Source organism: Oncorhynchus mykiss, chromosome 26, assembly GCF_013265735.2.
Source record: "Oncorhynchus mykiss isolate Arlee chromosome 26, USDA_OmykA_1.1, whole genome shotgun sequence".
NCBI lineage: Eukaryota > Metazoa > Chordata > Actinopteri > Salmoniformes > Salmonidae > Oncorhynchus > Oncorhynchus mykiss.
In genome coordinates, this window is record NC_048590.1 from 31,647,915 (window position 1) to 31,662,082 (window position 14,168).

Consider the following 14,168-nt stretch of genomic DNA (forward strand, 5'->3'; position numbering starts at 1 on the left):
AGCTTTTGGGTCCTACTGTGTCTCTCTCTAATTTTCGGTCACAACTTGCAGACTTGTTTACGTGTTGCTGTGCGTTTTGTTGCCAACTTTACTTTGCTACCTGACAACTACATGGTTTTTACTTTTTAATTACCGTTTATATTTTTTGTTTTTCCCTCACTCAACTGTTTTTCATACAACTTTTTCACTCCAGACGTTTTATCTGGACATGGTTCGTCAGGACCTCCAACAGCCGAAGTTAAGTAGTAACATTAACATGATGCCTTCTAATTGCAGTCACTGTACTCATAATATACAGGAGAACGATCGCCTTACGGCGAGGATAGCTGTGCTACAAGCCCAGCTTCAGACGCAATCGTTAGGCAAGGGTCATTTCAGTGTAGGATGGAGAATGGAGATGGAGTTGGAGAGACGAGCACGGCGGCGTGGATGGAAGCCCGAGAGTCAGCCCCAATAATTTCAACTTCCTGTGCTTACCGGAGGGCTAGAGAGACTGGGCAGGCACCGTGTTATGCTGCACGGTGTCCGCAGTGCGGGTGCATAGCCCGGTGCGGCACATACCAGCTCCGCGTATCGGCCGGGCTAGAGTGGGCATCGAGCCAAGTGCCATGAAGCCGGCTCTACGCATCTGGTCTCCAGTGCGTCTCCTTGGGCCGGCTTACATGGCACCAGCTTTGCGCACGTGTCCCCGGTTCGCCTGCATAGCCCAGTGCGGACTATTCCACCTCGCCGCACTGGCAGGGCGACCGGGAGCATTCAACCAGGTAAGGTTGGGAAGGCTCGGTGCTAGAGAGCTCCAGTGCGCCTGCACGGTCCGTTTTTTTCAGTACCACCTCCACGCACCAGCCTTCCGGTGGCAGCTCCCCGCACCAGGCTTCCTGTGCGTGTCCTCGGCCCAGTACCACCAGTGCCAGCACCCCGCACCAGGCCTACAGTGCGCCTCGCCTGTCCAGCGCTGCCGGAGCCTCCCGCCTGTCCAGCGCTGCCGGAGCCTCCCGCCTGTCCAGCGTTGCCGGAGCCTTCCTCCTCGCCAGCGCTGCCGGAGTCTCCCTCCTCGCCAGCGCTGCCGGAGTCTCCCGCCTGTCCAGCGCTGCCGGAGTCTTCCGCCTGTCCAGCGCTGCCAGAGTCTCCCGCCTGTCATGAGCCGCCAGAGCTGCCAGTCTGCAAGGAGCCGCCAGAGCTGCCAGTCTGCAAGGAGCCGCCAGAGCTGCCAGTCTGCAAGGAGCCGCCAGAGCTGCCAGTCTGCAAGGAGCCGCCAGAGCTGCCAGTCTGCAAGGAGCCGCCAGTCTGCAAGGATCCGCCAGAGCTGCCAGTCTGCAAGGAGCCGCCAGAGCCGCCAGTCTGCAATGAGCCGCCAGAGCCGCCAGTCTGCAAGGAGCCGCCAGAGCCGCCAGTCTGCAAGGAGCCGCCAGAGCCGCCAGTCTGCAAGGAGCTGCCAGTCTGCAAGGAGCCGCCAGAGCCGCCAGTCAGCATGGAGCACCCAGAGCTGCCAGTCAGCATGGAGCAGCCAGAGCCGCCAGTCAGCATGGAGCAGCCAGAGCCTCCAGTCAGCATGGAGCAGCCAGAGCCTCCAGTCAGCATGGAGCAGCCAGAGCCGCCAGTCAGCATGGAGCAGCCAGAGCCGCCAGTCAGCATGGAGCAGCCAGACCCGCCAGTCAGCATGGAGCAGCCAGAGCCGCCAGTCAGCATGGAGCAGCCAGAGCCGCCAGTCAGCATGGAGCAGCCAGAGCCGCCAGTCAGCCAGGATCTGCCAGAACCACCATTCAGCCAGGATCTGCCAGAACCGCCATTCAGCCAGGATCTGCCAGAGACGCCATTCAGCCAGGATCTGCCAGAGACGCCATTCAGCCAGGATCTGCCAGAGCCGTCACCCTGCCTGAGCTATCTCTCAGTCCCGATCTTCCTCTCAGTCCCGAGCTTCCTCTCAGTCCCGAGCTACCCCTCAGTCCCGAGCTACCCCTCAGTCCCGAGCTACCCCTCAGTCCCGAGCTACCCCTCAGTCCCGAGCTACCCCTCAGTCCCGAGCTACCCCTCAGTCCCGAGCTACCCCTCAGTCCCGAGCTACCCCTCAGTCCCGAGCTGTCCCTCAGTCAGGAGCTGCCCCTCAGTCCAGTGGGGCCCTTTGTTAAGGTTAGTAGGCCAAGGTCGGCGGCGAGGATCGCCAATCTAAGGACGCTAAGGAGGTGGACAAAGACTATGATGGAGTGGGGTCCACGTCCAGCGCCAGAGACGCCACCGTGGACAGACGCCCAACCAGACCCTCCCCTATGGGTGCGGTCGGGAGTCCGCACCTTTGGGGGGAGGTACTGTCACACCCTGGCCTTAGTATTTTGTGTTTTCTTTATTATTTTGGTCAGGCCAGGGTGTGACATGGGTGATTTATGTGTCTTGTCTTGTCTAGGGGTTTATTAGATTTATGGGGTTGTGTGTAGTATAGTAGTCTAGGAAAGTCTATGGTTGCCTGGAGTGGTTCTCAATCAGAGGCAGGTGTTTATCGTTGTCTCTGATTGGGAACCATATTTAGGCAGCCATATTCTTTGAGTATTTTGTGGGTGATTGTTCCTGTCTCTGTGTTTGTTGCCCCAGATAGGGCTGTTTCGGTTTTTCACGGTTCTTGTTTTGTGTATTGTTCATTTTTCATATTTTATTAAAGATGTATAAAGATAACTACGCTGCATTTTGGTCCTCCTCTCTTTCGACGGAAGAAAACCGTAACAAGAGGACAAAAATCAGTTAACCACCTAACTGAGGAACTCCATTTAACCTTGTGCAATACCCTAGATGCAGTTTGCACACCTAAAAACATTTGTTACAAGAAACTAGCTCCCTGGTATACAGAAAATACCCGAGTTCTGAAGCAAGCTTCCAGACAATTGGAACGGAAATGGCGCCACACCAAACTGGAAGTCTTCCGACTAGCTTGGAAAGACAGAACTGTGCAGTATCGAAGAGCCCTGACTGCTGCTCAATCATCCTATTTTTCCAACTTAATTGAGGAAAATAATTGAGGAAAATGTATTTTTGATACTGTCGCATTGCTAACTAAAAAGCAGCATTCCCCAAGAGAGGATGGCTTTCAATTCAGCAGTAATAAATTCATTCAACTTCATTGAGGAAAAGATCATGATCATTAGAAAGCAAATTACGGACTCCTCTTTAAATCTGCGTATTCCTCCAAAGCTCAGTTGTCCTGATTCTGCACAACTCTGACAGGACCTAGGATCAAGGGAAACACTCAAGTGTTTTGGTACTATATCTCTAGACATAATGATGAAAATAATCATGGCCTCTAAACCTTCAAGCTGCATACTAGACCCTATTCCAACTAAACTACTGAAAGAGCTGCTTCCTGTGCTTGGCCCTCCTATGTTGAACATAATAAACGTCTCTCTATCCACCGGATGTGTACCAAACTCACTTAAAGTGGCAGTAATAATGCCTCTTAAAAAAGCCAAACCTTGACCTAGAAAATATTAAAAACTATCGGCCTATATCGAATTTTCCATTCCTCTAAATGTTTTGAAAAAGCTGTTACGCAGCAACTCACTGCCTTCCTGAAGACAAACAATGTATACGAAATGCTTCAGTCTGGTTTTAGACCCCATCATAGCACTGCACTTGTGAAGGTGGAAAATGACCTTTTAATGGCGTCAGACCGAGGCTCTGCATCTGTCCTCGTGCTCCTAGACCTTAGTGCTGCTTCTGATACCATCGATCACCACATTCTTTTGGAGAGATTGGAAACCCAAATTGGTCTACACGGACAAGTTCTGGATATCAGTTTGTCTCTGTGAACGGTTTTTCCTCTGACAAATCAACTGTAAATGTTGGTGTTCATCAAGGTTCCGTTTTAGGACCACTATTGTTTTTACTATATATTTTACCTCTGTGGGATGTCATTCAAAAACATAATGTTAACTTTCACTGCTATGTGGACGACACATAGCTGTACATTTCGATGAAACATGGTGAAGCCCCAAAATTGCCCTCGCTAGAAGCCTGTGTTTCAGAAGGAAGTGGATGGCTGCAAACGTTCTACTTTTAAGACAAAACAGAGATGCTTGTTCTAGGTCCCAAGAAACAAAGAGATCTTCTGTTGAATCTTACAATTAATCTTGATGGTTGTACAGTCGTCTCAAATAAAACTGAAGGACTTTGGCATTACTCTGGACCCTGATCTCTCTTTTGACGAACATATCAAACTGTTTCAAGGACAGCTTTTTTCCAAATTTCTTTGGTTGCAAAAATCAGAAACGTTCTGTCCAAAAATGATGCAGAAGAATTAATCCATGCTTTTGTTACTTCTAGGGTAGACTACTGCAATGCTCTACTTTCCGGCTACCCAGATAAAGCACTAATTAAACTTCAGTTAGTGCTAAATACGGCTGCTAGAATCCTGACTAGAACTCCAAAATTTGATCATATTACTCCAGTGCTAGCCTCCCTACACTGTGAGAGACGCAGACTCGGTCTCAACCTTTAAGTCTTTACTGAAGACTGAAGATCTCTTCAGTAGGTCATATGATTGAGTGTAGTCTGGCCCAGTAATGTGAAGGTGAACGGAAAGGCTCTAGAGCAACGAACCACCCTTGCGGTCTCTACCTGGCCGGTTCCCCTCTCTCCACTGGGATTCTCTGCCTCTAACCCTATTACAGGGGCTGAGTCACTGGCTTACTGGTGCTCTTCCATGCCATCCCTAGGAAGGGTGCGTCACTTGAGTGGGTTGAGTCGATGACGTGGTCTTCCTGTCTGGGTTGGCGACCCCCCCCCCCCCCCCTTGGGTTGTGCCGTGACGGAGATCTTTGTGGGCTATACTCGGCCTCGTCTCAGGATGGTAAGTTGGTGGTTGAAGATATCCCTCTAGTGGTGTGGGGGCTGTGCTTTGGCAAAGTGGGTGGGGTTATATCCTGCCTGTTTGGCCCTGTCTGGGGGTATCATCGGATGGGGCAACAGTGTCTTCTGATGCTGCAGTAGTTTATGTGTCGAGGGGCTAGGGTCAGTTTGTTATATCTGGAGTATTTCTCCTGTCTTATCCGGTGTCCTGTGTGAATTTAAGTATACTCTCTCTAATTCTCTGTTTCTCTCTCTCAGAGGACCTGAGCCCTAGGACCATGCCTCAGGACAGCCTGACATGATGACTCCTTGCTGTCCCCAGTCCACCCGGCTGTGCTGCTGCTCCAGTTTCAACTGTTCTGCCTGCGGCTATGGAACCTTGACCTGTTCCAGACCTGCTCTTTTCAACTCTCTAGAGACAGCAGGAGCGGTAGAGATACTCTCAATGATCGGCTATGAAAAGCAAACTGACATTTACTCCTGAGGTGCTGACCTGTTGCACCCTCGACAACGACTATGATTATTATTATTTGACCATGCTGGTCATTTATGAACATTTGAACATCTTGGCCATGTTCTGTTATAATCTCCACCCGGCACAAGCAGAAGATGACTGGCCACCCCTCCTAGCCTGGTTCCTCTCTAGGTTTCTTCCTAGGTTTTGGCCTTTCTAGGGAGTTTTTCCTGGCCACCGTGCTTCTACACCTGCATTGCTTGCTGTTTGGGGTTTTTTCTGTACAGCACTTTTATATATCAGCTGATGTAAGAAGGGCTATATAAATACATTTGATTGGATTTTGATTTGATTTAACTTCTTGGTGACAGGGGGGCAGTATTGAGTAGCTTGGATGAATAAGGTGCCCAGAGTAAACTGCCCGCTACTCTGTCCCAGATGCTAATATATGCATAGTATTAGTAGTATTGGATAGAAAACACTGAAGTTTCTAAAACTGTTTGAATGATGCCTGTGAGTATAACAGAAATCATATGGCAGGCGAAAACCTGAGAAAAAATCCATCAGGAAGTGGGAAATCTGAGGTTTGTAGTTTTTCATTGAAGATACAGGGTGATATTAGTTATGTTTCACTTCCCAAGGCTTCAACTAGATGTCAACAGTATTTAGAACCTGTTTTGAGGATTATACTCTAAAGGAGGGGCTCATAACGGATCTTTGAGTGAGTGCCTCAGTCTGGCGCGCTCACGTTTCACTTCATTTGTACAGACAAAGGAATTGTCCGATTGGAACATTAATTAAGTTTTATGTTAAAAACATCCTAAAGATTGATTCCATACTTAGTTTGGCATGTTTCTATTGGCTGTAACGGAACTTTTTGAAAATTTCGTCCGACGTTCGGCGCGACCTGAACCTGCTTTTGGATTTGTTTACCAAACGCCCTAACAAAAGAAGATATTTGGCCATAACTGATGGACATTATCGAACAAATCAAACATTTATGGTGGAACTGGGATTCCTGGGAGTGCATTCTGATGAAGATCATCAAAGGTAAGTAAATATTTAAAATGCTATTTCTGAGTAATGTTGACTACCCAATATGGCAGGTATCTTTATGGCTGCTTTGCTGTCTAAAGGCTGTACTCAGATTATTGCATGGTTTGCTTTCTCCGTAAAGTTTAAAAAAAAATCTGACACAGCGGTTGCATTAAGGAGAAGTTTATCTAAAGTTCCATGTATAATAGTCGTATCTTTATCAATGTTTATTATGAGTATTTCTGTAAATTGATGTGGCTCTCTGCACAATCACCGCATGTTTTAGAACTACTGAACGTAACGCGCCAATGTAAACTCAAACAAAACATACATGTATTGCGTAACATGAAGTCCTATGAGTGTCATCTGATGAAGATCATCAAAGGTGAGTGATTAAATGTATCTCTATTTCTGCTTTTTGTGACTCCTCTCTTTGGCTGGAAAAATGGCTGTGTTTATTCTGTGGCTTGGTGGTGACCTAACATAATCGTTTGTGGTGCTTCGCTGTAAATCCTTTTTGAAGACTGTGACTGGATTAACAAGAATTTTATCTTTAAAATGGTGTAAAATACTTGTATGCTTGAGGAATTTTAATTATGAAATTTTTGTTGTTTTGAATTTGGCAGAACATACCGGGAACTAGACAAAAACCTGCAGGAGACCATGATACAACGTCCCAAAATCGTCCTCGAGACAAACCGGAAACTAGACAAAACCTCCAGGAGACCATGATACAATGTCCTAAAATCGTCCTCGGGACAAACCGAAAACTAGACAAAACCTCCAGGAGACTATGACACAATGTCCCAAAATAAAATCGTCCTCGGGTCAAATTGCGAACTAGAAAAAATCTTGAGGCGACCATGACACAATGTTCCAAGAACATCCCCAGGACCAACTGGAATCTAGAAAAAAAAACTCCAGGGACCATGACACAACATCCTGGCGACTTCAGGTGACTTTTGTGACCTCCTAATGATTAATTATTGTTTGCGGGGAAATATTGCAGATGACATGTTTAATACCAGGGCCTACAGATTCATTCAGGTATTTTTTTTATTTCTGTGTGTGTGTGTGTGTGTGTGTGTGTGTGTGTGTGTGTGTGTGTGTGTGTGTGTACATTTCAATGTGTGCTTGTGGGTGTCTCTATGTATGACTATTCCTGTATGATGTGCAAGAGTTTGTTAGTGTTGTAATTGGCAGTGCGTGGTGCTACTGTATGTGCATCACATTTACTGAAGTATTACATCAAAAATATATATATTTTGGTATGTTATTACATGATTGGATGAAGTTATTACATTATTCATGAAACCACCAGTTAACGTAATAACCACCGGTTAATGTAATAACTTACTCCATTTAGCGGGAAAATTATGTTTATCGGCAAGTTATAAACTGTACCGGGGGTATTACCAAATTTTTAAAAGTTATTACAAATAGAACGTTCATTTAAAAAAAATAATAATAATTGCTTTTATTTAACTAGGTAGGCCAGTTGAAAACAAGTTCTCATTTACAACTGCGACCTGGCCAAGATAAAGCAAAGCAGTGTGACAAAAACAACAACACAGAGTTACACATGGAATAAACACGCATTCAGTCAATAACACAACAGAAAAATCTGTATACAGTGAGTGCAAATGAAGTAAGGAGGTAAGGTAATAAATAGGCCATAGTGGCGAAGTAATTACAATTTAGCAATTAACACTGGAGTGATAGATGTGCAGATGAGGATGTGCAAGTATAAATACTGGTGTGCAATAGAGCAGAAAGACAGAAACAAATATAGGGATGAGGTAGTTGATTGGATGGGCTATTTACAGATGGGGTGTGTACAGTTAAAGCGATCGGTAAGCTGCTCTGACAGCTGATGCTTAAACTTAGTGAGGGAGATATAAGTCTCCAACTTCAGTGATTTATGCAGTTCGTTCCAGTCATTGGCAGCAGAGAACTTGGATTGGAGAGTCTAAAAGCAGAGTTATTACACTTACAAGTGTTATTACATTTATCGTTGTTACAAGGTGCAAAAATGATTTATAATAAGGTCATAAATATAATATATTTGTAGAAGTTCCACCTTGTTGGAAGATTTTCTTTCCCGAAGCATTATAGGAGCTCAGTTTTCATTGATTTATTCAAATCACTCAAAGATTTCAGTCAGATTGTGCGTGACTAGTTTAACAAATGGCTTCATAACATTGTTTGTTTAAAATAGTGTTTGTAAAGGAGGAGTATCAGTCCTCTGGCCCAGCAATCTGGTTATAAAACCTATAAACAACATATTATTGGCCAATTCACCTGCTGTGTGTTCTTGGCCTGAAACCTCTGTCTCCCCCAGCCCATGTCTCACCACGCTAGAACCCGGAGGGCCTCATCAGAGCTGGGGACATGTCCTACAATATCCCCTGACATCTAAGTGTGAAAACACTTCCCCCATCCCTCCTTCCCCCTCTCTCGCTCCCTCCCTTTTCCAGTCCAGGTGGAGCCGTCTGTGTAGGCTGGGAACGATCTTTGCTCTAAACCTGGCTAGATTTGTGTGTGTGTGTGTGTGTGTGCGCACCGTACATGCATGCATTGCCAATTTCACACACCTGGGCTCTCCCTGACTGGCACAAGGCTCCTTTTCCCATTTTCACACACACACACACACACACACACACACACACACACACACACACACAAGGAATACAGAGGGGGCCATAAATAGAGGAATTAGAGGAAACGAGGTGAAAGTAATTGCGCTTCCTCCAAGATGATGCGTGAAACAGAACGACTCTGGCATGAGGGGTCTGAGAGGGGACAGATTATGTTGGGAGTTCTCTCTCACACACAGAGCGGAGAGGGTGAGAGCCAGCACAAGCAGCATATGGTGTTGATGTAAGTGTTCTACCAGGTGTGGTTAAGTGTGTTGGCTCTGCTCTGCTCTGGGAGAGAGGATATCCTTGCACCTGTATATCACATGACTGCATCAATACACTCCCTATTCGCTGGGACTGCTGTGCACCTAGCGACTGACTGGCTGACTGACTGACTCCATAATACGAATAGGGTATAAAAACCTACACTACCTTTGTGAACTTTGAGTGCAGCCTTCTTTTGTTCCTGTATCATGCAAACTTGAAATACAGTATAATCATAATGTCTTTGACTTACACTGTGGATAAACGTATTAACTTTTTATGGCTGCAGGGGCAGTATTGAGTAGCTTGGATGAAGAGGTGCCCAGAGTAAACTGCCTGCTCTTCAGTCATAGTTACTAATATATGCATATTATTATTAGTATTGGATAGAAAACACTCTGAAGTGTATAAAACTGTTTGAATTATGTCTTTGAGTATAACAGAACTCATATGGCAGGCAAAAACCTGAGAAGTTCCACTTCCTGTTTGGATTTTTTCTGAGGCTGGTAGATTTTCAAACAAGCTCCCATTGAAATTACAGCGAGATATGGATGAGTTTTCACATCCTACGGCTTCCACTAGATGTCAACAGTCAATAGAACTTTGTCTGATGACTAATGTGAAGGGGGGCCGAAGGAGACAGGAATGAGTAACCACTGCCATGAGGTGACCACGCACGTTCACGTGAGAGGCAGCTCGGTTCCATCGCTCATTTGAAGTCAATGTAATTCTCCGGTTGGAACGTTATTCAAGATGTACGTTAACAACATTCTGAAGATTGATTCAATACATCGTTTGACATGTTTCTACTGACTGTTACGGAACTTTTGGACATTTCGTCACGTTATAGTGGACGCGCTTTGTGACTTTGAAATTGTTTACCAAACACGCTAACCAAAGTAGCTAATTGGACATAAATAACGGACATTATTGAACAAATCAAGCATTTATTGTGGACCTGGGATTCCTAGGTCTGCATTCTGATGAAGTTCATCAAAGGTAAGGAAACATTTATCATGTATTTTCTGGTTTCTGTTGACTCCAACATGGCGGCTAATTTCACTTTTGTTCTGAGCGTCGTCTCAGATTATTGCATGGGTTTCTTTTTCCGTAAAGTTTTTTTGAAATCTGACACAGCGGTTGTATTAAGGAGAGGTATATCTATAATTACATGTGTATAACTTGTATTATCATCTACATTTATGATGAGTATTTCTGTTGAATGATGTGGCTATGCAAAATCACTGGATGTTTTTGGAACTAGTGAATGTAATGCTCCAATGTAAACTCAGATTTTCTGATATAAATATGAACTTTATCAAACAAAACATGCATGTATTGTGTAACATGAAGTCCTATGAGTGTCATCTGATGAAGATTATCAAAGGTTAGTGATTCATTTTATCTATATATGTGCTTTTTCTCTCTCTCTCTTTGACTGGTAAAATTGGCTGTGTATTTTAGTGAGTTGTTGGTGAGCTAACATAATCGTTTGTGGTGCTTTCCCCGTAAATCCTATTTGAAATCGGACACTGTGGTGGGATTAACAACAAGACTACCTTGAAAACGATATAAGATACATGTATGTTTGAGGAATTTTAATTATGAGATTTCTGTTCTTTTGAATATGGCACCCTGTACTATCACTGGTTGCTGTTATATTGCCCCCGGTAATCTCAGGCATAACAAGTTAAAGGTTGAGTAAGTAGGAATTTTGTCCACAAATGTACCCATATTTCTATTATATGTAAACAGTTTATGATTAGTGAACGCCATAATGTAGTTATTTAGTTAGATACTTCTCTCTATGAGCTGAAATCTTATTTTTCAAAGACATTTTAGCTGTTGGCTAGCTGTTCAGGCCGAACAGATTCACAAATAAGGGTATTTGCCGCGCTATGAAGACGTTGTCTCCCTCTGAGGCACATCTTACTAGGCAATCCCCTGCACTTGCCTGGGCAGGCCTGCTCTATACCTGGCTAAAGCATGTGTGAGAAATGTTCTAACAAACGTTTGTGCTATGAAATCAAATAAATACTGCAATCTGACCTACAAAACTTATTTGCTAGATTCATGATAGACAAAGCAAGGAAGGTGAACTTCAAAACGTGATGTAGTTTTATTGGAATTTGCAGCTGTTGTTGGTACATTAAGTAATGAATCTGCTAGCTTCTGATGACTGACTGCATCTTGAAATAACATTACTTTCACCTGAATAACTGAAGGTAATTTACAATTAAAAAATATACATGTTGTAATATCTACATTTTCATTTTGTATCATTTCAATGACATATGACAACAAGTTGAATTGTTGTCTTACCTGGAAATTGCCAGCATAGTCCTCTTCTTTGTCTCCTTCCCTGCCCTCCCTCAGAGCGATGAGGGTGAAACCTCTGAAGTAAGCGGGACTGGATGCATACAGAGTCACTGGGGATCACAAACACACAGTCAGTGAAGAAAACAAACTGATGGGGAACATATTGATAGGTTTAATAAAGGTTTGCAAAATCCTAAAGTGCTAACCCTTCTGGATTCGTACCTCATAGGAATGAGATCTTTATAGGCTATATCAATCAGAAGGGAAATTAGCTCTTCACTTGCTGAAACAACTGGAAATTGCTGCCATTACTCGTGTCATTATCATTACTGTATTGATATACACTAGCTTCCCTGAGATAATGTGTTCGAATAAAACTGTGATGTGATGAGTGATTGAGCCAAAATGGGACTTTATTTAGACTAATGAATCAAAATGTTAACTATAATGACCAATGAGTTTGCAGTCACCAAAAATGAAGTTAGAGCATTACAAGTTCCAAATATTTCAGCGATAAACATTCTGGTCTGTGACCAACTCTTTCCACAAGAGAGTTTGACTTGTCATAACACAGCTCTGACTTCTAGGCTTATATCACTTCCTTATAAATGACCTCAACACTGCGTCTTCACATGAGTTGAACACAAAAGATAAATAGTGTAAAGGCAAAAAAATACCCTATTGGGTGTCAGACAACGTGCGCGCAATAGGACGGAATACAGTACCTCTGTAAGTGCTCCCAGGCTGATAATTTTCTGGGTCCCCCTCGACTCGGAGCCGAAACTCGTTGTAGCCTTCATTCCGAGTGCCCTGGGCCCGTAATATCTTACTACAATACCCGTCTGACTTCCCAGCTCTCTCAGAGGGCTCCTCCGTGAAGATGAATCCGGCGTTGCACAGCGCAGTGGAGATAAAAAAATGTAATAGCAGAATGCACAGAAATATTCCCGCTCCTGCCATCGTGAAGCGGCAGCTATCGCTCCAGCTGATGCGGTGGTGAAATACGAGTGAGGATCAAGAGAGGAAAAAACGCTTGCTTCCCCACTCAAAACTCCAGGAATTGACGAAAGTTGTCAATTGATAAGACTCCCCTCACTCGGGATACGAGGTAGCTGTCACCGCTAAAAGTAAATCCATCCTGGAGAGATATAGAGTGTAGAGAAATAATAGTTTACGATGTGCACTCGCTCTTGCAGAATCGCACACTGATTTGTTGAAGAGCGTCTGATGATGAGAGGGTCTAGTGTTTGCTTAACTGAGCGTGAGAGCCTACACAGGGTCAGGGGAAATAGTGGAGCAGTGTAGCGCGTAGCGCTGCTGTCTCCAAGGCATTGACGCAGGCTATGAGCCCAACGACCCAAGCCAACAGACTGGAAACAGACATTTCTACCAATGGCTGCAGTGATGGAGGGACGCATTTGACGCTCTAGCTGGAACCTGCCTGTGTGTTTGCTCAGCCGCGGATCCCCCCGCCCCCAAGCCCCTTAGCTGACCGCACAGACACTTTCTCAAATAGTAATTAATAATGCATGCTAAACGGTTTCCTTTATGCCCCCCCCCCCCCCCCTTCTGCACAGTCTATTGTGTGTGTGTGTGTGTGTCTGTTTGAAAGAGAGACAGGGCCAATAAGCCCTTTAGAGGGAATTAAGTTAAAGAAATATGGAATGTGGACCAAGCTTCCAGGGACTTCATTCTTAACCTCATATTGGCTTCTTTTAGCCACTGTCCAGCTGTTGCCACTGACAGAGAATGGTCACTGACAGAAGGAGAATGGTCACAATAATCAATAAACTTTTATTTTAATCTGTCTTGAATGATGAATCAACAATGCTCACAAGTTGGGGGCAGTCCATGTTACAGCTGTTTTTTTTTACATTTCAGGAATTGTGAAAAACTGAGTTCAAATGTATTTGGCTAAGGTGTATGTAAACTTCCGACTTCAACTGTATAACTGACCACAACAGACCTTGAAAAACAATAATGAAAAAAACAGAAATGATATATGTGGACTGTCTTTGTTATAGCAACAATATGAGTAATGATGCCCTGTCATGCGTTCTCCTCAGTATCACCCACAATACCCATGGGGCCTCAGTGAACTTTCATCTTCCATATAGGTCAATAGTTCCTATGGTAGGCATACTGTAATCCAGCTTTAAAATGATTTTCTTTGAAATTAAAATGATCTCACTCACCCCCTCAGCCTCCTCCACACACACACACTTACTTTGACACTCACTCTCCTCTGCCCCCCTCATTCTATTCAAATTCTGTATATTCTGTCTCTTGTTTCCCCATTTCTTTGTACCTCTGCCTTTCCCTCTCTAGTTCCCGTGCTTCAGAGCCATTGGAAATATGAGAAAAATAGCCTTGCTTGGACAGGGTGTGCTAGTGATGCTGTAGACCTATACTTTATCTCAGCACTTTATTATCTATCATGATTTGATTTGATTACATCATTGATTGATTGAAAAGCCTTTTGAAACAGGTGTGGAAGTTGTTTTCTCAGATGTGTAACAAGAAACAAGTACGCTACAAATCGATAAACGGGAAGTGTTGGTGCAATCACACGTTTTCATTGAAACTTTATCTAACCTGTGAGACATATTCTACTTCATCTTCTG

At 44.3% G+C, this 14,168-nt stretch overlaps 1 protein-coding gene across 2 annotated transcripts in view; it reads right to left on the bottom strand.

The window, feature by feature from the left end:
- The window catches only part of LOC110506631 (spondin-1), a 141,417-nt gene extending 128,392 nt beyond the window's left edge, over positions 1 to 13,025 (bottom strand). The window contains exons 1-2 of one of the 2 annotated variants that reach the window (XM_036963481.1): positions 12,270 to 13,025; positions 11,548 to 11,654 (exon numbers count right to left, since the gene is read on the bottom strand). In XM_036963481.1, the coding sequence (XP_036819376.1) occupies positions 11,548 to 11,654; positions 12,270 to 12,504 (342 nt within the window). In that variant the 5' untranslated portion in view covers positions 12,505 to 13,025. The remainder of the gene's footprint in view (positions 1 to 11,547; positions 11,655 to 12,269) is intronic. The other variant, XM_036963482.1, reaches the window with a different exon arrangement.
- Between the last annotated feature and the right edge of the window lie 1,143 nt (positions 13,026 to 14,168).